Consider the following 22,437-nt stretch of genomic DNA (forward strand, 5'->3'; position numbering starts at 1 on the left):
GGTTTGTTCTCCAGTCAGGGCACATGCCTAGGTTACGGGTGCAATCCCAGTTTGGGGCACGTACGGGAGGCAACTGAGTGATGTCTCTGTAAGATCAGTGAATATATCATTGGGTGAGGATTTTTTTTAAAGTGGCTGGTTGGTAATGTCTGCTGCTGTGGAGACACCAGGCACACATGTCCCATCAGACGCCAGGTCATCAGGAGCCAGCCCTGGCCTTCAGTGCCGGAGCAAATCTGAGCAAAGCATTACACCCAAGGTGACCCAGGAGCCAGGAGTAAGGTCAAGGAGGCGTGATCCTTGCCTGCAAACCATAGGGTACTGGGCCATAGGGTACTGGAAGGCCTAGAGGCAGGAAGATTCCACAGCAGAATTGAGAGCCAGGAGAATGGAGACAAGCGGATTAAAAGGTCATTCATTAAAAAAAATGGTTTATAAGCCAGACACCATATTTGAAATGACATGATGGTGAAGAAGACAGTTCGTGCCTTCAAGGGAATTGCTGATAAGGACATAGATGCTTGTCACTTTGCTCAGTGTTCTGTGTACTTTGTCTTTTTGTTTCAGGTGGAACTCTTGAACATTTTGTATACTGCAGGTCTTATAAATTTCCCCACTTTTTGTTTGTCCCATCTCAATAAATACACACCGAGAAAGCAAAAATAAGGCTCTGAGCCTGCACTGGTGTGGCTTGGTTGGGCATTGTCCCGCAAAGCGAAAGTTTGCCAGTTCAGTTCCCAGTCAGGGCGCACACCTGGGGTTCTGGGCCTGTCCCTGGCTGGGGCGCATGCAAGAGGCAATGGATCGATGTTTCTCACATCGATGACTGCCTCCGTTCCCATCTAAGAATAAGCACATAAAATCTTTAAAAAAAAAAAAAAAGGACAAGGCTTTGAGCTCACTTCCGACTCCTGCTCCCTTAACTGGGATATTAAATGACATGTACAACTTAGGTGTTACATGTTTTACTCTTCAGCAGGATGCTCTGGGCTGTGTGGGACAGTTGCTAAGGGAAGACGTAGGGGTATGAGGAGGAGGAGGAGGGTGGGGCAGGGTATCCCATGGTCAGGTGTGTCTTCAGGTGCCATAGGCTCCCTGGTGACTAGTGGCCTCAGGGACGGGGTGCTCATGGTGTTACTGGACAGTCACCGCCCCGGAGCAGGCCTGCCTCAGGCTGGCCTGTGGTGTGTGTGTGGGTTCTTGACTCCGCGTAGGACAGATTTCACAGCACAAATCCAGGCGACTGAGAATTCGTTTATGAAGGCTGGGGAACAGTGAGACAGGAAAGACAGGGTGGACAAAGTAACAGGAGAGAGTCAAGGCGGTATTTTGCTGTTAGCTCACACAGAAGTGAGAGAAAAGGGGGCCCTGGAGAAAGGATCAGGGGTTCAGCCCAGGTCAAGCTGCTGCTGCACACTGTTCTCCTGGTTGCAAGTCTCCTTGGGAGCCTTAGAATTTAGGAGGAAGTAAGAAGTTCATGTCCAAGAAGGGGCACAGGTGTGCTCTAGGGCAGGGGTCCCCAACCTCTGGGCTGAGGACTGGTACCGGTCAGGGCCTGTTAGCAACCGGGCTGCACAGCAGGAGGTGAGCTTGAAGGTAATGCTCTTGAATCATCCCAAAACCATGCCCACCCCCACCGCCGTCTGTGGAAAAACTGTCTTCCACGAAACCGGCCCCTGGTGCCAAAACACTGGGGACCGCTGTCCTAGAGTGAGCCCCACACTACATTTTTTTGAGGGCTTTCTGTCTTCTTTTTTGCAGGTGAGAATCTTAGGGGACAGTTTCAGCAGAACATTCATTAGTTTTCCAGTTGCATTTTAATATGCTGATGCATCAAAATGAGCACATAGGGGGTTTGGGGAATATTCTTTGGTCTGTTTTTCTTTTATCTGGGGCCTGTCCGGGTTTTAATGGTGCTTTTGTTGTTTGCTTCCCTGACTTAATTTGTCCTTGAGTTTAGCTGGCACAAATGACATTAATTGGGTCTTTGTTCTTTATTTTTCCAGGCCAGGGAGATTTAAGCTATGTGTTCTCTGTATTCTCTGGTCAGGGAAGAGGGGTACAAGCCATTCGCTCTCAAGTGTCCTTGGTTAAGGGAGAAAAGTTGCAGTTCACCAGCTGGCTGTAAGTTGCACAAACTGTTTGGCCCTGTTTGGTTATCTTGTCTCAGGTTCCCCTCTCCACTTGCCTGGGAATTTTCCTAGCTTCTTACTATCCTGCCTCCAGGGGCGAGGAAAGGGAATGGTCGCAGCTCCTGGGGCCCCACAGGGCAGGAGGGGAAGCCCCGCGGTGGTGCTGTCCACGCCTCCATCACAGGTACTCCTCAGTCTTCAACCTATTCAATGTTAGCCCCGAGGAGCAAGAAGTTCTGGAGAGAAGGCAAAAGGGGCAGGAACGGTCAGCATCTGAGCTGCATAGGAGCTTCCAGAAAGGGAAATTTATAGGGAGAGGTGAGTTCTTAAATAATAAAAACGAGGTCAGTGAAAAAACCAAGGCCTAGACTTTCATAAAAGGAGGCCTTTATAAAACACTGTTCTTATCAGCTGTCTGCCCCCGGGATATTATTTGCATATCCTAAGCCCCTGGTTTCTGGAAGACACTCATGAACCGCTTCCTCCACTGTGTTTTTCTCCCAGGAGAACAGTGCACACTTGGGTGCTGCTTGAGTGGACTCCCCTCCCATAATTTCTGAAATGCAGCCCTGGATTACCTTGGAGTAAGAACATAGGAACAGTGAAGACATCGTGAACTAGTACTTCTGGATTTACATCATAAAGTATACTGTGGTCCTGTCCCCCTGCCCCTGATAAGTTGCGTCCAATAGCAGGCATGCTCAGTTTTTCCCCAGGACCATCCCTTGCTACCATGGGTAGGAAGGCTGGTCAGTGGCCGAGTGGGGACTCTTAACACCACCAAGGACATTCAGGGCTTCTTCACGTGGCCCCTCTTCAACCCAGAAGTGTTGCATCTAATCTGACCTCTGTACATTCTGCCATGTGTGGCTAACGGGCCTTGTAGATGTTCACATAACATGTTGGACCTGAATTATTGAGAACTGAGCTACTTTACATGAAGCCCAGATTTCACATCGTCAAAACCTGCCGTTGATATACCAGAATGAAAAACAGTTTTTCCTATGAAAATTAGGTCTAGGATGTAAGTGGGAGTTAAGGATACCCTCTAGTATCCACCAACCCTGAAGCACCCCGCCCAGGCCTCACTTCTCACTGACCTTGTGGATTTGGAGCTGCAAGCCTTTGAGGTAGGTGTTCCTTGGCAGAGGAAGTGGGAAGCCCTCCTCAAGCTTTTCTGGAAGATAAATGGCAGAGAGGTGGGCTGGACAGAAAACACTGGGGGGGAGTGTGAAGACACAGAACATCGCATTTGCAACTAGTCAATGAGAATGGACCAAGACACACGGCAGGCTATTGGTTGCGGGCTGTTTTTTCGGTGTGGGGGGCAGCGAGCACAGGCAAACATTTGGGAAATGCAGCCTCTTTAGGAGTTGACAGCCTCTTGGGTTTCTATTAGCCCCTTCGAGAGCCTTTCCCCAGTCACCACCCAAAGTGGCAGGGCTGGGCCACACAGTGCCTATTTATAGGGACTCAGTGAGGACCACCGTCTGGCCCACCAGGTCTTTTCCACAGGTCAGTTTTGCTGCTCTTATCTCTTAGTTGTAAGAGGCAGATGGTGAGGCCAGTTGGAGAGGGCCCTGTCCTGGGAGGAGGCCTGCTGGCTTCTCAGGCAGCCACTGTCCCAAGTACTACTTCCATCCCTGTCACCCAGCAAGCCAGTGACCTAATCTGGCTTAGGACCCAGGCATGTTAACTCCAGGTATTCTCTCTGTGCCACCTGACACGCTCCTCCCCCCTGGCCCTAACTCCTTGTGCCTTGGGACTCAAGTTAGCCCTCATCTGGACTGACCTCTAAGTTCATGTTCAGTGCCACCTTCTAGCTCCCGCAGCCCCCTTTGCTTCCTCCTATTGTGGCATTTATCAAATTTAATGTATGCCTTCCCAACAAAGTGCGAACTCCATGAGGGCAAGGATCACAGATTGCCTGTCCCCAGCCAGCTCGGAAGACAGGCTCAGTTTGTTGAATGAGTGAACTGTAAATCTGACAGCCAGGCAGCCAGATTTGCGTGTGGGAGTCAGTAGCAGCTCTGCTTACCATTGAGAGAGGGGTATATGATGTGGGTTGCATAGTAATTGAGGATAGATTCCATCGACTGTACCTGGAACAGAGGAGGGGCCAGAGCAAAAGGATCAAACAAGATATGAATGAAAACAAGTCCACGGACCCTGGATGGTGTGGCTCAGTGGATTGAGTGCCGAACTAAGGGTCGCCGGTTCAATTCCCAGTCAGGACAGATGCCTGGGTTGTGGGCCAGGTTCCCAGTAGGGGGTATGCGGCAGGCAACCACACATTGATATTTCTCTCCCTTTCTCCTTCCTTTCCCCTCTCTCTAAAAATAAATAAATAAATAAATAAAATCTTTAAAAAAATAATTTAAAAAAAGAAATACTGAGAGAAAACAACTCACATTGAAGTAATTGATGTTGGAGTGTATCAGTTCCAATTTCAGCTTACTGTGTGGAGAAGAGAGAATCATGGTCACCCCCGGCCTTGGCTGCAATTTTCCACACCCCAGGGGGGTGTGCAGCTTCTATGGGCAAGGGCATTTCAGGGGCTAAGCACCAGGGGTTCCTCTGCAATTGAAGGCTTTAAGCATGCACTGTGACTTAAGAGGTGACATTAAAAAAATAGTGCTATCTGAGCATCTTTGATAAGTTGGAAGAAATTATGATGACAAATATTAATGGGAGAAAGGGGAATATAAAAAGTAATGCACTGTATTCCTGTCCTATGTAAATGTATGAAAAAAGACTGGAAGGAAACATGAAATTATTAAGAGTGATAGTCTGTATGGGGCAAGGTTAGGGGTGATTTTGTTTGTTTATGCTTTTGTAATTCTCTTTTTTTTCCTCGTCGTGAGCATGTGGATTATTTGTATAATGTGGGAGCAGACAATAAAAAGGGAAAAGAGAGGCACTACTAGCGACAATGGCAGGCAGCTGGCAGCCACTGGGGTGACTCCACGGCACCTGGATCACTGTCACTCTAGAAGCTGAACCCCAATTTTCTCCGTTGATCCGTCTCCTACCCACCTTTCCTTTGATCCATCCTGGTTCCCTTGTTCAGGAATCCTCATTACCCTGGATAGATGTCTGCTTTCTGCTCGCAGGGCAGAGTAATTTTAATAATTCCTTAGTAAATTTTGGGGTGAGATCCTTTACTCACTTTGCTGCCTCCTTCCTCATAGCCCAAGCCCTTGGCTGTCCTCCCTGATACTGCAGAGACCCCCAAAGCCAGGTCTGTGCATAAACTCACATTCTGGGACCTCTCAAAGCCCCAAAGGCTCATCATTAGCTTCTCTATTTAAAGACCACTTAAGGAGATATTTATTTTAATGGGGTCAGGGCACTCTGTCAGCCACCAGGCATCCAACCCCAAGGCCAGGAATTCATTCCTCTGATGAACCCATTGTACCTGTACCTCAGCAGGGAGCAGCACCCAGAGTGGGTGAGCAGAGGGGCACAGGTAGAGGCCTTGGACAGAGGTCACCACTAGCCTAAGTACCAGCCCCAGGGGACTGTCCAAAGCCTGAACTCTCCACTGACTCATTGGTTAAATAAATACTTGCTCATGGATTGGGTATCTGGGTAACGGAGCAGTCAGCAGTGGCTTGGGGGCACCTTTAACTCTCCATCCAAAATCTCCACTTTCTGATATTGACAGTTTTTCTCAATCTTGTATGTAAAGTCCTTGCAAACACCTTCTCCAAAATGGTCATTCCTAAGTACTCTCTTTGCAGAAGTTTCAGCTCCTTTACTGATGCCAGAGAGGGGGAAGTGAGGAGCCCATAGTGATAGGGAACCTGAAGGTACCTGACAACTTTTCTTGACTTCTGGCTTTTCCCCTGAGGCGTTGTCAATATGCCTTTTACAGAAGGGCACTGGATTAGAGAATGAGCCTGCCCCAGTGGAGACCTCTGTTTGCCTGGGGGCAGCTCCAGCCCTATCAGTGAACCAGACTAGATGCTCTGACCTCTCGCCCACCCCTCTTCTCCTCCCACCCATGGCCTCTTACCTTCCTGGGGTCAATGAGCCCTGAATCCTGTTGGAGCTCACATTGATGGTGGTGGAGATGTTGGTTCTCTAGAAAAGCAAAGGACATCATCCAGATTCTCAGGCTACATAGGCATCCTGTTGGTTCCCAGTCCAGGAGACAAGTCTCCAGAAATAGAAACCATGAGGCCAAAAGCAGCTACTCAAGCATGATGGACTGAGGATGCAGGATGTTGGTGCCTCCACAGCTGACTCCAAGGTAGGTGAGCTGAGATTTCAGAGGTCTCCATCTTTTTTCTTAATTTTCTTGATTGATTTTAGAGAGAGACATTGTTTTTTGTTTCCTTATTTATGCATTCATTGGTTGATTTTTGTATGTGCCCTGACCAGGGATCTAACCTGCAACCTTGGTGTATCGGGACCATGCTCAAACCAGCTGAGCTACCCTGCCAGAGCAGAGGTCTCCATCTTAATGGAAGAGTCAAGAAGGGAGAAGAAACCCAAACTAAAACCTTAGAGTATTCAAATAGGGAGACCATCCACCTATGAGCATGCCTGGGCTTTGGAGCAGACTACCGGGGAAGTTCAGAGAGTCCCTAAGCCCTTTTCATAAACGATTCACAAACATTTTCCCCCATGCTGTAAGCTGTCTTCTCACTGTCTTGAATGGTGGTGTCCTTTGAAGCACAAAAGGTTTTATTCTGGTGAAGTCCAATTTACCTATTTTTCACTTTGTTGCTTGTGTGTTTGAGTTGATCTGAGACAGCTCTGCCTAACCCAAGATCATGAAATTTTACTACTGTATTTTCTCTGAAAGTTGTGTAATGTTAGCTCTCACATTGCGGTCTATGATCCACTTGGAGTTATTTTTGTGTACAGTTTAGGAGAGGCATCTGGTTCCATTGTTGTGGATATGCAGTTGCCCCAGCACCATTTCTTGAAAGTCTATTCTCCCACATTTAATTGTGTTGGTCCCTTTGTTGAAAATCAATTGACTGTAAACATGGGGAATTGATTCTGGATTCTCAATTCTATTCCATTGATCTATAGATCTATTCTTGCACTGGTACATACTACCTCGAGTACTATAGCCTCATAGTATGTTCTGAAATAGGAAACTACGAGTTATGCAACTTTGTTTTTCTTTTTCAAGATTGTTTTGGCTATTCTGGGCCCCTTGAATGTACATGTGAAGTTTAGGGTCATCATGTTATCTGGCCAGTTGGGATTTTGATAGGGATTATGCTGAATCTGTAAATCAATTTAGAGAGTATTGCTATTTTAAGAGTTCTTTAAAGTTTCTACCTTCTTTAAAAATATAATTTAGTGACTTTCATTTATGACAATTTAAATAGTTATGCTTTAAACAATTTTTTTAAATAACACACATAAAATCTTCAACTCAGCTGGAGCGAATGACTTTTAAGGTTTCTTACAACTCTGAATAACTGCCCTTGGGAAGCCTGGCCTATCAGGCCAGAATTGCAAGGCCCACTTATGCCTCCAGTGGACATAAGTAGCCTCCAGCATCTATCAGCTGGGTAACCTCCCAGCCTTTCCACAGAGGGAGGGGCTTACACCCACGCAAGCAGGACCATTTATTGCCCCAGCCAGGATCAGACTCACCGCCCTGAGTTGGAAGAGTGGCTTGCGGTCCAAGGAGTTGGGCAGGAGGGCGAAGGCCTGGATGTTCATCACTGGCATGAGGGTCACATTTCCAGGCGTGAACATGAAGAATGGAGCTGATTCAGGTGACACCTCAAGCTCTAGCTCCATATTAGGGTACAACCTGGCCAACTGGAGAAAGAAGGCAGAGATTCAGGAAAGGGCAGGAGACAACCAGGAGGACCCTGAGGGCTAGATGGGTGGATTCCCAAAGTTCAAATCTCTAAGGGCCCGAAACCACCAGCAGCAATGTCACAGGATGGAGGGAATTGTATTTTCCTGAACTCTTTTCCAATAGGCTGCTGTTGTGGTTGGAAAGGGTACTCTGATGAAGTGTCTGAGATGGATGGGACACCCTGTCGGACATATTCCAATAACAGTGGATGGTTACCATACTTCCTTCTATGCTGGCCAATTTGTGTTGACTACTGTGCAAGTTTGGGGCTGAGCTGAATTGTCCAGTTCAAAAGAGGGGAGACTGAGTGCTCTTTTTCACTCTGCTGCTGCCTCCTTTCAGCTATGTTCTATATAAACATCGAGCAAATATCAATGAATAGCATAAACCCAAATTATTAGCCCGCCCAACATTTGTTTCCTGGAAGGATCCTGTATATTTGGGCTGGCTGAGTCCTTTTGTCTCACAGTGATCCAGCAACTCAGGGTGCAGGTACAATTGGCGTCCCCATTTAAGAAATGAGGACACTGAGGTCCAACAAGTTTGAGTTCTGAAGATAGAAAACAGCAGATCCAAGATTCAAATGCTGGCATTCTGAATACAGATCCTCCGTCTTTATGCCACAAGGAATCAGAGAATGATGGGAATTTTGTACCAAAAAAAACACACACCTTTTATTTTTACTCACTGTTCTAATAGGTAAGCTGTTTGTCTGGAGAAAGCCTACGCATAGCTCAAATACAGTCCCCACATTTGGCCAAGGTCACGGGGCTTGCCTTGTCTTCTGTGATGGGTGGGCAGAGGTCTTACCTGAGGAATCACGGCCCCTAATGATGTGGTGTGCAGGTGAATAGGAAAGTCCAGGGGAAGCTGCAGCAGATGTAGCAGCAAGCTGCTTGAGAAGCAGGATATCATGGTGGTGAATGGTATGTCCTTTGAGGTCAGGCAGCTTGACTTCCACTGTGCTTTGGCTGAGTGATTGCTGAAAAACCGTGTAAGGTTCTGTACCTGTAAAATGGGGATGAGAATAGCACTCACTGTACAGGGTGTGCAAGGATGGAATGAGATAGTATATGGATAAAGCACCAAGTGCAGTGCCTGGAACATACTAAGTACTTACATGTCTGTTGTTATTTGTTATTTCTCAGGATGCCCCCCACAATGGTCCAGTGAGGCCTGGCCGCCACCACAATCTGGATGTAGTGTGCTTCCAGATATGAACCCCCCTGATGTCCTTCTCTACCCACCCTGTGACTTGCTGATCTTTCAGCCTGAGGAGCCCTGCCTACACCTGTCCATATCCCTCTTGGTCCCTCTTCCTGCAGGATCCCCACTGTTTACCTGGGCAGCTCCTATAGAACCTATCACAGTGTAGGCTCTGGAGGGGCTCTGTTCAGATGTCCCTTCAAGGGGATTAATGGAGAGGAGGACTGGTGGTAGCCTTCCTCCTGCCCCCCGTCACTGCCTCACACTCCAGTCCCACATCATTTGTGCTGAGGCCACGCTCTCCCAGACAGCTCCCAGCCCCTGCTGAGCACGACTCGGATGGCAGAGCTGGAGAATTTTCTCAGATCACTGCCAGGATTCGAGGAGGTAGTATAAGCAAGAGACTAAACAGGAAAGGGTGACCCCCACCCCACCTCCCATTTTTCCCTGTGGCATTCGAGGGTCAGGTACACCAGTGCAGAGGGGGCAGGGGCTGGGAGCCAAGGGAGCCCTGAATAGAAAAGCTCCTGCTATTTTGTGGACCCCGGGGGGAAGAGGTGGAGGCGAAGGGGAAGGGCCAGGAGCAGATACCGAGTACTGAGACTGGAGAAAACGGTCTTCTAGACCTCCAGAAAGGGGTCTCAGCAGAGGCACCTGAACAGTGTCTCAGCTGAGGTTCCCCCTCGTCTCCCATCCATAAGGAGACCTGTGAATAGAGGTGTCCAGGCTAATAGTGCTGATGTTCCTGTTCACGGTGGGGGTGGGGTAAGGGCAGGGCTTAAGTCCTTGGCTGCTGCAGCTCCTTCTAGAGACTGACAAACAGCGGCCCTGCTCCAGTCCTGGTCTGGCAAGAGCGCCTGGGAAAACCTGTGTAATTGCCTACAGTTGGGTCTGGAAGATCAGGCGTAGGACTTCAGCCTGCTGTGTGTGGCCCTATTCTGATAAGCAAGCTTGGCTCTTGCCCCCCTCAGCTTGGCTGAGACTGCTCAGGGCTACACAGTAGCATTTACCTGATCTGCCCGCCTGCGCTTGCCCTTCACAGGTGTCATGCATCGCAGTCTGAGGGCTCTTCCACCTCCTGCTGCTTCTCGCCTTTGTCCTTCATGGGAGGGCATTTCTCTAATAAAACCCCTCTAAGTCTAATGCTGCCTTGGCATCTGCTGCTTGGAGGACTGTGATGGTACCACAGAGTCTGTCTGATACTTTAAAGTTCTGCTAATCATAGCTGATACATGTTGTGTGTCAGACACTAAGCGCTATACAATCTCTCATAGAACCCCTGGCGTCCATGTGTGCAGACAGGGAAACTGAGGCACAGCCTGGCTTTGAGCTCATGTTGGGCAGGCTCCAAATTCTACATTCTTCCCCTAGCTCCTTAGGGCTCCCACAGTAGGTCTACAATCCCACTTGATGCTTGGTTACCCCTTACTCACGTGCTCATTTCGAATGGTGAAGTTCATGTGCCCAGCCTGGTGGTAAACCCAGCTGGCTGTGTTGAAGACGTATTCAGAGACCGCAAAGTAGATCATGAGGTCATGCTCCTGGGGCAGCCTGATGGGTGGAACGTTAAAGGGGACGGGGGAGTGCCTGCCGCCGAGGCCAAAGAATTTACCCTGAAGACAGAAGAATATATCAGTCACCTAAGGTCCCTACCAGTGAGGGTGTCAGGCAGAGGCATCCAGAGCCTGCCTGGGGGAGGCCTCCTTGTCCGAGGTGGTGGCCAGCATGGCGGTTCCTCTGCAGAATGTGGGGTTGGGCGTCCTGAAAGATTCCCTCTGGCCCCTCAATATCTAGGTCCTGACAGCTGCCTGAAATCCCTCTTCCAGCGGGGAGGCATGTCCTGCGTTGTCCCAGGCTCAGGATGTAGGGCAGGAAGCACAGTCGGTGGTGAACAGCAGGGACTGTGGAGCTTAATGGTATGGGTTTGAACCCTGGTCTGCCTCTTCCTAGCTCTGCAACCTCAGGCAGGTGACCAGCTACCCTTGTGCCTCACCTTCCCCACCTGTACGATGGGGATGATGCTAACAGTTTCTCCTTCACAGAGGCAGTATCAAGGTTAAAGATGTTAATATTGAACAGCATCTGTGATGTAGTAAGAAGCATATGTGTTAGTTCAATAAATAAAATTGGAAGGGGTGGCCCTCCAGGGCCTGGTTCAACCCACAGGGGAGCTGTGGAAGAGACAGGAATGAAGAGGGGTGTCATTAGTTTCCTATTGCTGTTGTGACAAAATTACTTCTATCTCCATGGCTTGAAACTATGCAGATTTATTCCCTTACATTTCTGGGGGTCAAAAGCCAAAGCTCAAGATGTGAAGGCTGGGCTCCTTCTAGAGGCTTCAAAGGTGAATGTGCTTCCTTGTCTTTTCTTCCTTCTAGAGGCCCCTGCATGCTTTGGCCTGCCATTCTCTCCCTCGCAGCACCTCTTGCTTCACTCCAGCTTCTCACTTCCATTGTTACCTTGTCTTCTGTCCCTTACCTCGTACCTCCCTTTTATAAGGATCCCCATGATTACAACAGGCCAGAATAATCTTATCATCAATATCCTTAATTTAATCACACATACAAAATCTCTTTTGCCACGTAACGTGACCTGTACAGATTTCGAGGATTCGAACGTGGACCTATTAAAGAGCCATTCCTCAGTCTTCTTGTAGTGGAGGCAGATAGTATTAGCAATACCACCCTATAGGTGTGCTGTGTGCCAGGCACTTCATTCATATCTCACTTAATTCCTAGAGCAGCTTTATGAGCTAAGGTTATTATTATTCCAATTTAATAGAGGCTCAGAGAGGTGAAGTAATATTCCCATAATGTTGAACAGCATCTGCGGCATCCCTTAATGCCTCTGCCTCCAAGGTTCTCCACCACATAAGTGATAGAGCAAGGGTTCAAGGTCAGGTCTTCTGGGCTCCAGACGGATTTACCATGTTAGTTCAGAGACCTTGTTTTAGGTTTTGCCCTGCAGTGCTGAGTGCCACTCTGCCCACTGTGGGCCCTGGCCCCGGATGTGGATGGAGAGGCAGGTGAAGTGGAGAGGGAGGGCAGGCACTGACCCTGGAAGGTGGAGCTGGTTTCCTGCCAGGCCTCAGCTCCAAGGCCCTTTTCCCACAGCCCCTTACCTTGAAGGACGTGTCCAGGCCTTTGGAGGTCACCTGGGGAGCTCTCACTAAACGGTAGTCAATGAAAGCAACCTGGTCAATCTTCAAGATGACTGTGGAATGAGAAAGAGGCGGCATTGTGAACAGGGCAATGCAACACAGTGGTGGAAGGTGCACATTGCACACCCCAGGGAGCTCCTTTCTCACGGACTGTGGCCTTTGGAGAGTGGAAATGGGCTGGGGCAGATCCATGGTACTTCAGTCATGGAGAAAGTTCTTCATTCATTCATTCATTCATTCATTCACAGACTCATTCACTCATTCAGTATTTACTGAGCACCTGCTGTATGCCATGCGCAATGCAAAGGGCTGATGAAACAGCTGGGCTAGACAGTCTGAGTTTCTGCCCTCATGGAACTCACAAGTCCAGAGAAGGAAATAATCAGATAGTCAAGGAAATAAATGTACCATTGCAAGTATATTAGCTGTTAGGTAGTAGAAGTCCATAGGATGATGCCAGCCATCTAACAGGGAATAAAGAGGGATGTGGCAACTGGACTTGGACAGGGAGTCAGGGAAGACTTCCAAGAAGAGGTGTTGCTTTGGCTGAGATGTGCAGGAAGAGCAGGCGTGGGCTGGGTGAAGGGGGATAAATGTGGAAGAAGGACACTGGCAGAGGGAATGACCTGTGCAGAGATCTTGTAACGTTAGAGAGCACTGTGTATTAGAGGGACTAAAAGGGACCAGAGAGGCTGGCTGAGTTGGGGAGGGGAGCAAGCTAAAGCTGGAGCTGGGGGATGTGGCCGGGCCAGACCATGAGAGGCCTTGTCTCCAGCAGCTGGGCTCAGCATTCTGAATCAGAAGAGTCTTTGATAGATTTCAAGAAGAGGCGGAGACCTGACTTGGTGTGTGATTGTAAAAGGTCCCTGTGGCAGCCAGGGGTGCAGGGCTTGGAGGGCCCCTAGCCCTGCACAGGGAGCTCAGAGCACCCCTGTTTTGTAAAAGCAGCCAGTATAGATCCAATACATGATTCTCCCATGTATTCCTAATTTTCTGCCCCCCTTATGCTCCCGGCAGGTTTCCAAGTCACCACCCTTGATCACCTTACAGAGCAGACTGCACCCTCCCCCCGACCGCCCTGAAAAAGATGGTTGCCCCATATCTAATTCTTTAGGATGGACAGATACTCAATGGGGAAAATTCCCCCAGGGGTGGTGCTTCCAGGGGTACTGAGTGCCATGGCATCTGATGGCACCCAGAAGAATGAGGGTGGGGCCACTCCCAACCTGGCAGAGTCCGGAGATAGGGCTCCAGGTGTGAGGTTGTTGACTGCATGATCATTTTGCAGATCTGCCAAAAGTGGGTGAGAAAGACAGGTGAGTTCTTCCTCCCATCCTCCCCCGCCACCGCGCCAGGAACCATGCGTTATATCCCCACCTTGGGTAAGTATGTGAGGGGAGGGACAGTGCAGTGAAAAGGGAGAAGAGACCACTACCCCCAACCACACTTGGTCATTGTCCCATTTGGGCCAGCCTCTCACACAGGTGGGCCCAACTTAAAGTTCCTGGACTTTTCTGGAACCCACGTTAAAAGTGGGTGGTGGTCAAGTCAGCACTGCTGTAGGGTCTGCTAACTGTCATGGCCCTCTCGGGGCTATGTGGCAAGAAGTGCAGCACACAAATGCTTATGTTAGAGAGCAGAAGGACAAAGCAGAAGAGCTTCTAGGTGCAAGAGGAAGCTCTTGAGTCACAGGCTCCACCACCCCATTCCCAGGCCCTTTGCTTCCTTTTCCTGCTGAGGCTTCTGCCTGGCAGCGAATCTGCAAAGGAGCATGGTGCTTGGTGTGTAGGCAGTACTAACCATGGCTAGCAGAGGGCTCCAAAGCAAAGCCAAAAGGCGGATTCCCCAATCTACCGCTTTGTAAACCAAGAATTACAGCTTGAAAGAGCCCAGACGCTTTTAGTCTTGCCATTTCCTAACTTCAGCTATTCCAACACCATCGCTGATGCTCCAGGAGGGTGCCTCAGTTTGCCCAAGGATACACAAAGGGTAAATGTAAGAGGTACCTCTTTGCCTCCAAGACCAAGGCTTTTTCCAGGGTTGGGAGACACTGAGGGCCAACCTCAGTACTGTTCTCAATATGATACATTTTTGTGGGGAGGGCTCTTATTTAAGAAACATTTTCCTGTCCTTAAGATGAGAAAGATATTGTAGGTTTTTTCTAAAAACCTATAGATTTGTTTTGGATTTAAGTCCTTAGACCACTGGGAGTTGATTTTTGTGTGTAGTGTGAGGGAGGGATCCAAAGTCATGTCCCCATATCTCTCTAACATTACCTACAGCTAGATGTCAAACACTTTGCCAGTTTCAAATGCCAATTTCGTGTATGTGACCATAGGGACTGGGGAAAGCCTTGAGGTTTGCCTTTACACAACACACAAGGACAGTTTTGCTAAGCAAATTCCAATGGCAACCTACTTCAGAGACAAGGCTGTTTCCAAATACCAAATATACACCTGCCAATGACCCTTAACTGCCAATCTGCTTATCCTTTGTTTACCTTTTGATTCAAGACATTTTTGAAATTATGTTCAATTCTTTCTTGAAAGAGGTTCAGGAGCCAGCTGGAGAAAAAAAGGAAGGGGGTCAGGATCCAGTTAATTAGCTGAGACTCCCAAGAGGAGGGCTACCCATGGACTTGACCTTTCTCATGTTATGCCAAGAAGGGACACAGCCAGGTGAATTTAATCCAAGGGTAACCCTTGGATACTGGCATGCCCTCACCTTTCAAATAGGCGAAACCCGAAATCTTTGCTAATACGCTGTGTTGGCAATAGTGGGAGAAAATAGACACTTTTATACCTAGCTGGTGGCAGTGGAAACTAGCAAACCCCAGGGATGATAATTTGTTAGTATATATTAAAATGAAAAAAACACACATCCCATTTTAAGAATTTATCCTATAATGTAATTCAAGATGATATTATGCACAAAGTCACTTTTGTGCATAAAGCATTGTTTGTAATAGCGAAAGAGCGAAAAAAACCCCCCTCAAGCTAAAAAAAAAGTGTCAATAGAGGACTAATTATTACATATTAGTGTCTTCATATAATGGAGTATTTTGAAAATGAAGCTCTTGTGTTCAGGTGTGGAAAGGCTCACAAAGGCACTGTGAAGTGAGACAGGCTAGGGATGTAACGCTCTTACAGCATGCTGCCATTTCTGTCAAAATAAGAGTGCAATAATTAACTGTTCAGGCGTAGACTCTCAGGAATGAGACATTGGACGCTGTTAATATTGGTTGCCCTGGCAAGGAGAGCTGGTTGGTGAGGCAACCAGAATGGAGAAATATTTTTTTCATTCTGTACCCTTTGCATTTTTTGAATCTGGAACTATGCAAATGAATCACCCACTCAAAAAAATTTACATGTTTTAAGGTATAATAAGAAGAATAAGACCTATTCTTTGTACCCTGCAAAATTCACCAAACAACTTCTGGCTGTTTAGCTATTAGTCATTCACTCACTCATTCATTCAACAACCAGGTACTGAGCCCCTCCTACCTGCTAAGCTCAAGTGAGGTGTTGAGGGACATTGCTGAATAGCCTCATGGAACTCAGGCTGGGAGTCTAACCCACTTCCAGGAAGGCTGCCCACTGAGAGCCCCTCCCAACCATAGACCCCACTCTGAGAGTTGTGGCCCAGAAGAGAGCTTCTCACACTATGTTCTCACCTGGGGGAGAGGGTGAGAAGTTGTGGGAAATAAGTGAACTATGTTAGTGGAATTACTTCCGATAAAATTTTTTCTCCCATAAAGTTTTCTTTACTATTCGATGGTTGCTGATTGGATGATTAGCTGTATGTGCTGAAATGTGTGTGTATTATAGACTGATGTGGTAACAGCAGACACAAGTGCTTCCTGGGGTTCTGCAGAAAGCATCCTGGGGCCTGACATCTACAGATTCTTCTCTCAAGCCTTTTTGCTTTCTGGCTTCTGGTTGTTTTGGCCAATGTGAGGTGTGGGTAAAAAGAGAGAGGAGTTAAGGTATTTACACCCAGGTCCTCCCTGCCTGCTGAACCACTATACTCCTGTTCCAGGGCTCTTCTCCAAGGTTCCAGCTCTTTCTAGGCTCTGGTAACACCCTTCCTTTCCCTCTCTCCTTCAGCCCAGGGGTTGTAATAGTTCCCTGCTGTTGCTAGTCTCCCTTGAATATTTTCTTCATTAGATTGGTGTCACTAAGGCTTCTGAATTGCCCTCTGTTTCCTGCCAGGATCTGAGGGATGCAGCGCAAACCAAAATGGTTTCCCTGGAGACTGCTACAGTTCATTTGAAATTCACTGAGCATTGGCTCCAGGCAAGTCACTTTGGGAAACTGGATTGCCATTAAAGGCAGTCTTGCCTAGGGGTGAGCAAACCTTAAAGGGCCAGATAGTAAATATGTTTGGTATTGCATGCTATGTGGTCTCTGTTGCAACTTCTCAGTTCTGCTGATGCAGTGCTGAAACAGCCCTAGACGATTGTAAACAAATGAGTGTGGCTATGTTCCAATGATTTATTTACAAAAACAGGTGGCTTACTGGATTGGGCCCAGAGGCTTTAGTTCACTGATCTCTGATCTTGAAGAGGCTTCACTCTTGCTCTTCTGGCCCATCAGGGACATCCCCTAGGTGAGCTGGAGGCTGAGGCAGTTCTGAAAACTTCCAGCAAGTATATGGGGTGACTTACCTTAGGCTCCCGGAAATGTCAATACCAACGTGGCCAACGGAGTTGCTGCAGTGAGCCACGGAGGCAGTGGGTCGTCCAGACTGGTCTTTGCCCAAGTTCAGAGAAATCGAGATGGAGACGCCACCCACACTCACATCAAAAGTACCCTGTAAGGTGCTGGTTGGGAGAAATGAGAACCACGTGGTGAATAATCAGTTACTTCCAGAAAGAGGAGCCAGAAGAACGTAGACCCAGATTAGTCTCCCAGTTCTTCGTTAACCAGCTGTATTTCCTTTCCAGAAATGGAAGTCCAGGGTGGGAGGACTCACCCTTGCCCAGAGCTGAGAGACATTCTAACCCAGTTACTTACATGAAAGCCTTTTTCACCTTCCAGTTCCCGTGGACAGACACATAGTTATTGGACAGGGAGACCGCGATACCTTGCCCTGGGCGTAGACTCAGACTGGAGTTCCCGAGTTGGAAGTTACGGATTCTCAGGCTAGGAAAGGAAGGCAGACTATTAAACCCAGAAAAACTAGGGGCACATCCGTCCTCTGGATGAGTTCCCAGAGTTCCCTCCAGCCTCTCACACTCTCTTTCAGATGTATTGACTTAAATCACAAAGGACAAACCACAGAGGAAGCCTTCCCCAACCTTCAAGTCCAAAGACCCTCCCATCGTCTATGACACCTACCCCCATGAGCTGCTCCTGTCTGTCTTGCTCACTCAACCCTCACCACTGACCCTCTCACCTCGAGGACCCTGGGAGCTAGCTTTGCATTATGTGTCTGGTCCCCACAGATGGCACTAGGATCCCCCGGCAGGCAGCTTTCCCTCTCTGCTCCCCACACTTCAAATACAGATCAGGGCTCACAATTTATGACTGGGATCACCCACTGGTGATCTGTGGGCCATACATATGATTGATATGCTACCAACAGGCTTTTCCTACAGTGTTCTTAAAATTGGAATCAGTCACAAACATTTTAAAATGAGGAAATTATATTGTAAAAATATGAAGGAAAAAAAACACCCCTAGAATTCTGGCTTCTCTTGAAAAAGTCAAAAGACAATGTTCTTATTTCTTTACAGCATCAGTGCCTGCTACAGGGAGTAGCAGCCACCCCCTTTAAATGGAGCAGATGCCCTGCAGGTAAATATCGCACTGGTCATTTGCCTATTTGGTGTCGGTTCATTCCCTTTCCTTCTCTTGCTCTGTCCTATACTGGATGGGACTGACCTCTGGAAACTACATTTCCCAGGATCCTTTGCAACTGGCTTGGCCAGTGGGAAGCACTGTGGGAGATGGGTGGATAGGAAAAGGGGGGAAGCCAGAGTATTTCTTCTCTTGCTCTGCCTAGAATTTGCTTTTGGCAGTGGTTGCATTTGCACATTGGAGCCAGCTCCTGCCAGACAGGGTCTTGGCTCCTACTTTGAGGTCCTGGCTCCCGTGCTCTGTTAATACCTTCCTTCCCTCTTTTTGTCTCTCCAGTGCTAGGGATGTTAACGACTTTTTGTTGTTAGTGTCTGGGTTGCTTCACCATTTCCTATTTGGCTTTTCAGCTCCTCTAACATCTTTGAATAAAATTCCCTATATTAAATTCCCTCCATTGAAGTTGCTGGTGTGGGTGCTGCTTTCCCAGCTGGTCCCTGATGGATATAGTCGTGCTACCTGGTACATGCATCTACATTACCCACTCCCCTGTGGTCACTTGAATTTTATGACTCTCGTCAGATCAACACTTATGTCCCTCATGGAACATTCATTGAGATTCTGCTCTGTCTGACCTGGCTTCAGGCAAAGAGGCCACAGAGATTCAAAACCCAGTCCCTGCCCTTGAAAAGCTCACAGTTGGTGGCAGATTTGGATGTGTTAACAGATCACAGTAACCTACTGTGAAAACCAGAGGTAAGAGGTGGTTTAGGATTATGGGAAGGGGCATTGCCCTCTAAGTAACACGGCCTGGGGAGTGTGTGTGTGTGTGTGTGTGTGTGCACGCAAATTTAAAATAGCTCCTCTTTGCCGACTGTATTCAGGAAATTGTCTCCAGAGACTTGGCAGGATTCCAAGAGGCAGCCTTTTCTATCAGTGATCCCCAAGGGCTTATTCTGGACACTGAGGAGACTGGGGAAGAAAAGCCCATGCAACCACGAATGGATGAAAAAGAGTAAGGAGTGAGGAATCCGACACTGAATATGTGAAAGCTGGAGGGAGACTAAGGTCAGTTAAGTCTTTGGGGAGGGAAATGAGGAACCAGGACTTGTTCACCAGGGACCAGGAGCCCCCTGCTCTATTCCTCACTGGGGATATGCGTGGATGCTGTCCTCAAGAGATGGCATGCAAATAAAATGCGAATAGGCTCCAGAAAGACTCTGAGTCCTTGACCTCTAACAGGCTCTGGAGAAATGGATGGGATGCCTCAAACAGGTCCCTAGTCTGGGCAATCAGGAGAGTGCCAGGGATTCCTGGTAGAGCAAAAATGCAGGGTCACTCTCTGCAGGACTGACCTAGAGGCTGGTGAATGGTTTCCAAGGAAAAACATAGCACCTTTCAGAGGCCCCACAAGAGTTGGCTATGGTCCCTTTGCTTTTAGTCCAAGCAATGATCCCATGTTTGTCTCCCTCCCCCATGACCTTAGGTCCCCACTCTTCCTCCTCCACTGCCCCCATGGTAAAGAATGGAGACTTCACCTTCTGAACTCATAGCTCACGCTTCCCATCCAACTGGCACCGAAGCTTCCTGATAAATCAGGCAAGTTGATGGTGGACAGCTCCTTCTGCAGGGTGGCCATTGCGTATTGATGGGCTGTGGGCAAATAGAGGGAGTTAGCTCACTTAGTTGGAGGTAGCTAGGCATAACAGTCAAGTGGCCAGGCTTTGGAATCATAAGGACTGGGATTGAATGCAAGATTCGCCACTTACTACTGGTGTCCCCAAGAAAGTCCCTTAAATTCCCTGAGCCTCAGTTCCTCCACATGTAAATGGTAATAATAATACTAGTAATACTACCAACCTGAGCCTGAGAATGAAGTTAGATCATGAACTCAAAGTGCCAGGTAAATGGCAACCGTTGTTATTTATTCATTCAACCAGATCATAGAAGCAATGATGGAATACAATGGGACTTTTAAGGAATCATTTCCAGCTGCTTGGTCAAACCCTAGGGGTTTTGGATATGTTAACAGACCAGAGTAACCTACTATTGCTTGGGCCTATGTTAACAATGCAGATTCCCAGGTCCAATCCAGTCGATCTTGGGTGGATCTCCACAATTGTGCCCCAGCAATTCTAATGTGGGTGGTCCACAGACCACCCCGGGAAAAATGCTGATGTAGTCCTACCCTTAAACTCTGGTAATTCAAGTTGAGGGAACTGAAGCCCAGAGGGTGATATGTGCAAGGTTTCTAAGCCAGGAAGCAACACAACCTAAGCCTGTGATTTTTTTTATCCTGGCTATACCGCTCTATTAGGCAACAATGGGCCCCCAGAGGAATAATCAAATCCACTCACCATATTCCAGGCCTTTTCTGGTGATCCTGGCCACAAACCCAGGATTAGAAGCCCCTTCTCCAAGCCTGGAGACTCCTGCCAGCAACAGTAGGGCCACTACCACACAGTATGGACTGGCCATCATCTTGTCCTTGGCTCCTTCCTGGGCAGAGGTTGGTCAGGGTCTCTTTGTAGGAGCCTCCCTTTCTGAAGGTGACAGCAGAGGCTGAGGTCCTTATAAAGCCAGGGGCCACAGGAGGAACTGAGGCAGCTGGGAATGAGGGCGGGGAAGGTTCAAAGCTTTGGGACAGCCCAAGTCTCAGCAATTTGAGATGGGAAGAGATTGCTTATGAAACCATTTGTGGTTTATTTCTGGTCAGAGAGTAGCAGAAATGGTACTGTAATTTCTAATTTCTTTTTTTAATATATTTTATTGATTATACTATTATAGTTGTCCCAACCCCCCCCTTTATTCCCCTCTGCCCTGCGCACGCCCTCCCACCCCATTCCCCCCTTTCAGTTCATGTCCATGGGTCTTACATATAAGTTCTTTGGCTTCTACATTTCCTATACTATTCTTAACCTCCCCCTGTCTATCTTCTACCTACCATTCATGCTACTTATTCTCTGTACCTTTTCCCCCTCTCTCCCCACCCACTCCCCCACTGATAACCCTCCATGTGATTTCCATTACTGTGATTCTGTTTCTGTTCTAGTTGTTTGCTTAGTTTTTGTTTTTGTTTTTGTTTTAGGTGTGGTTGTTAATAACTGTGAGTTTGCTGTCATTTTACTGTTCATATTTTTTATCTTCTTTTTCTTAGATAAATCCATTTAACATTTCATATAATAAGGGCTTGGTGATGATGAACTCCTTTAACTTGACCTTATCTGAGAAGCACTTTATCTGCCCTTCCATTCTAAATGAAAGCTTTGCTGGATAGAGCAATCTTGGATGTAGGTCCTTGCCTTTCATGACTTGGAATACTTCTTGCCAGCCCCTTCTTGCCTGTAAGGTCTCTTTGGAGAAATCAGCTGTCAGTCTTATGGGAACTCCTTTGTAGGTAACTCTCTCCTTTTCTCTTGCTGCTTCTAAGATTCTCTCCTTCTGCTTAATCTTAGGTAATGTAATTATGATGTGCCTTGGTGTGTTCCTCCTTGGGTCCACCTTCTTTGAGACTCTCTGAGCTTCCTGGACTTCCTGGAAGTCTATTTCCTTTGCCAGATTGGGGAAGTTCTCCTTCATTATTTGTTTAAATAAGTTTTCAATTTTTTTGCTCTTCCTCTTCTCCTTCTGGTACCCCTATAATTCGGATGTTGGAATGTTTAAAGATGTCCTGGAGTTTTCTAAGCCTGTCACCATTTTTTTGAATTCTTGTTTCTTCATTCTGTTCTCATTGAATGTTTCTTTCTTCCTCCTGGTCTACACTGTTGATTTGAGTCCCGGTTTCCTTCCCATAACTATTGGTTCCCTGTACATTTTCCTTTATTTCACTTAGCATATCCTTCATTTTTTCATCTACTCTGTGACCATATTCAACCAGTTCTGTGAGCATCCTGATTACCAGTGTTTTGAACTGTGCATCTGATAGGTTGGCTATCTCTTTGTTGCTTAGTTGTATTTTTTCTGGAGCTTTGATCTGTTCTTTCATTTGGGCCATTTTTTTTTTTTTTTGGTCTCAGCACGCCTGTCACATAATAAGGGGTGGAGCCTTAGGTGTTCACCTAGGCAGGGCAACCCATGTTGCTGGGTTGTGATGCTGTATGTGGAGGAGGGGTCCGAGAAGGAACTGTGCCCATTGCTCTGCTCTCTGCTGGTTTTCAGTCACTCCCACCACTACTCACAATCAAATTGGGCCCTTCTGGTGCTGATTCCCAGGTGGGTGGGTTTGTGTACGTTCTAGGAGCCTGTGGGTTTCCCCAACAAACTCTCCTGTGAGGCTGGGAGTTTCTCCTGCTGCCGCCTCAACCC

General features: G+C 47.7%; 1 protein-coding gene across 1 annotated transcript; it reads right to left on the reverse strand.

Annotated features, from left to right (window-relative positions):
• Positions 1 to 1,250: 1,250 nt before the first annotated feature.
• On the reverse strand, positions 1,251 to 20,678 carry LOC112303735 (lipopolysaccharide-binding protein-like). Its single transcript, XM_045194882.2, has 15 exons — positions 20,490 to 20,678; positions 19,671 to 19,785; positions 17,350 to 17,478; positions 17,001 to 17,156; positions 14,835 to 14,898; positions 13,561 to 13,624; positions 12,296 to 12,387; positions 10,608 to 10,787; positions 8,779 to 8,976; positions 7,755 to 7,925; positions 6,151 to 6,218; positions 4,544 to 4,589; positions 4,171 to 4,234; positions 3,233 to 3,309; positions 1,251 to 2,368 (listed from the first exon to the last, which is right to left on the reverse strand). Exons 1-15 carry the CDS (start codon positions 20,611 to 20,613, stop codon positions 2,336 to 2,338), a joined length of 1,581 nt encoding a protein of 526 aa, XP_045050817.2. The 5' UTR covers positions 20,614 to 20,678; the 3' UTR covers positions 1,251 to 2,335.
• Between the last annotated feature and the right edge of the window lie 1,759 nt (positions 20,679 to 22,437).

This window comes from Desmodus rotundus, chromosome 6 (assembly GCF_022682495.2).
Source record: "Desmodus rotundus isolate HL8 chromosome 6, HLdesRot8A.1, whole genome shotgun sequence".
Taxonomy (NCBI): domain Eukaryota; kingdom Metazoa; phylum Chordata; class Mammalia; order Chiroptera; family Phyllostomidae; genus Desmodus; species Desmodus rotundus.